Genomic DNA, 1,935 nt, shown 5'->3' with positions numbered 1-1,935 from the left:
CTTTTAGATAGGACAGGGCCACTCAGAAACAGAATATATATTCCTCCTGCTTAGTGCTTAGACACAGCTGCCCTTGTAACATATGGATCTTGTAAGAACTATCTAGTATTTGGGTTTCAGCCACAGCAGACAAGGTATAAAGAGTTGAGACACATTAGGACAATAGTCTCTGCCAGAAAGGCTTTCCAAGGGTGTGAAGATATCTGATAACTATCGCTTTGGATTGGAGAAATTCGAGAATGAAAAAGCAGCCTGGTTCACTCCCACTCACTCACTCAACCATCCAGTGCTGCAGTATCACAGACATTATTTTTTTTTAAAGATTTATTTTATTTATACAAGAGCTGGGGTACAGGCCAGATGCGCGGGAGGGTGAGAGGACTCACCAGAGACAGACCGGGGAGCAGAACAGGCAGACTGACTGAGGGCAGGCGAGACAGGAGAGATCTGCCCTTCAGGTGTGTTGCTTCGAGGCCAGCAGGGATTGAACCAGCACTGCAGAGGCTGAGGACAGCTTCACAGTGCTGCGCTCAACTGCCTGCACCACCAAGATCACAGACATTCTTAACTCTGGGGCTGATTCAGAACTAAAACAGAATTCCTTAAGGCAATTGTGGGCAGGCAATAACTCCCAGATTCATCCATTTTCAGAGCTCTTATATTCTTCCAAGTATTCAGACTAAAGGATCTCATCTCATGGAAAAAACACAAAACTCTGCAAGGTGATATTATCTCCTTTGTCCTATGAAGAAGCAGCATCTGGGCCCATGAGTTGTTTGTTTGAACCAAGAAATGCATGAATCAATAAATTATTGCTTACTAGCCAGTGTAGAAAATTTTGATGATAAGACATCCTTCTAGAGATAAAAAAAATAACACTAAATTTCAAAGGCAAATAAGATGATTAAAAGACTCAAAGAAGTGAGAAATATCAGCAACTTACATTATATATTATTCTCTTTTTCTCTCTACAGGTCATTCCAGAACAAGCAATATATGGAGTCACTGGAACAATTAAATCAGTCCCAAGTGTCAGAATTCATTTTGCTGGGACTGACCAGCTCCCATGATATTCAGTTTCTTCTTTTTGTACTTTTCTCAGTTATCTATGTGCTCACAGTCTCGGGTAACCTTCTCATTGTGGTCACAGTGTTTTACAGCTCAAGCTTGAACACCCCCATGTACTTTCTCCTTGGGAACCTCTCCTTTGTGGATATGATGCTTGCTTCATTTGCTACCCCAAAGATGATTGTAAACTTGATAAAACAGCGTAAGACTATTTCCTTTGCTGGATGCTTCACACAAATGTTTCTCCTTCACTTCCTGGGTGGAGTTGAAATGGTACTTCTGGTCTCCATGGCCTATGACAGATATGTGGCTATCTGTAAGCCACTACATTACATGACCATCATGAGCAGGAAGGTGTGTGTCTTGCTGGTCATGGCCTCATGGTTCTTAGGTCTCCTTCATGCAGGGCTTCAGATACCCTTTGCTGTGCACTTGCCTTTCTGTGGTCCCAATGTAGTGGACAGCATTTTCTGTGATCTCCCTCTGGTTACTAAGCTTGCCTGCACAGATACCTACGTTGTACAGATAGTCATTGTTGCTAATAGTGGGATGATCTCTCTGAGCTGTTTCAGTATTTTGCTTATCTCCTACAGTCTGATCCTCATGACCATCAGGAGCCACTCTTCTGCTGGCCAGGCCAAAGCCCGTTCCACTTTGACTGCCCACATCACTGTGGTGATTCTCTTCTTTGGCCCCTGCATCATCATCTATATCTGGCCCTTCAGCAACCACTCAGTGGATAAATTCCTTGCTGTATTTTATACCATTGTCACCCCTATCTTGAATCCAATTATCTATACCCTGAGAAACAAAGAAATGAAGACAGCCATGAAGAAACTCTGGAGCGCTTTTGTGAGTCCTAAATAG

General features: G+C 42.9%; 1 protein-coding gene across 1 annotated transcript; it reads left to right on the top strand.

Annotated features, from left to right (window-relative positions):
- Positions 1–967: 967 nt before the first annotated feature.
- On the top strand, positions 968–1,935 carry LOC119237977 (olfactory receptor 4K17). Its single transcript, XM_037501785.2, has one exon. The coding sequence runs from the start codon at positions 997–999 to the stop codon at positions 1,933–1,935; it is 939 nt and encodes a 312-aa protein (XP_037357682.1). The 5' UTR covers positions 968–996.

Source organism: Talpa occidentalis, unplaced genomic scaffold, assembly GCF_014898055.3.
Source record: "Talpa occidentalis isolate TD23 unplaced genomic scaffold, MPIMG_talOcc4v2.1 talOcc4.11, whole genome shotgun sequence".
NCBI lineage: Eukaryota > Metazoa > Chordata > Mammalia > Eulipotyphla > Talpidae > Talpa > Talpa occidentalis.
Note: the sequence above shows the minus strand (reverse complement) of the source record. Positions and strands in the feature narration are given on the sequence as shown.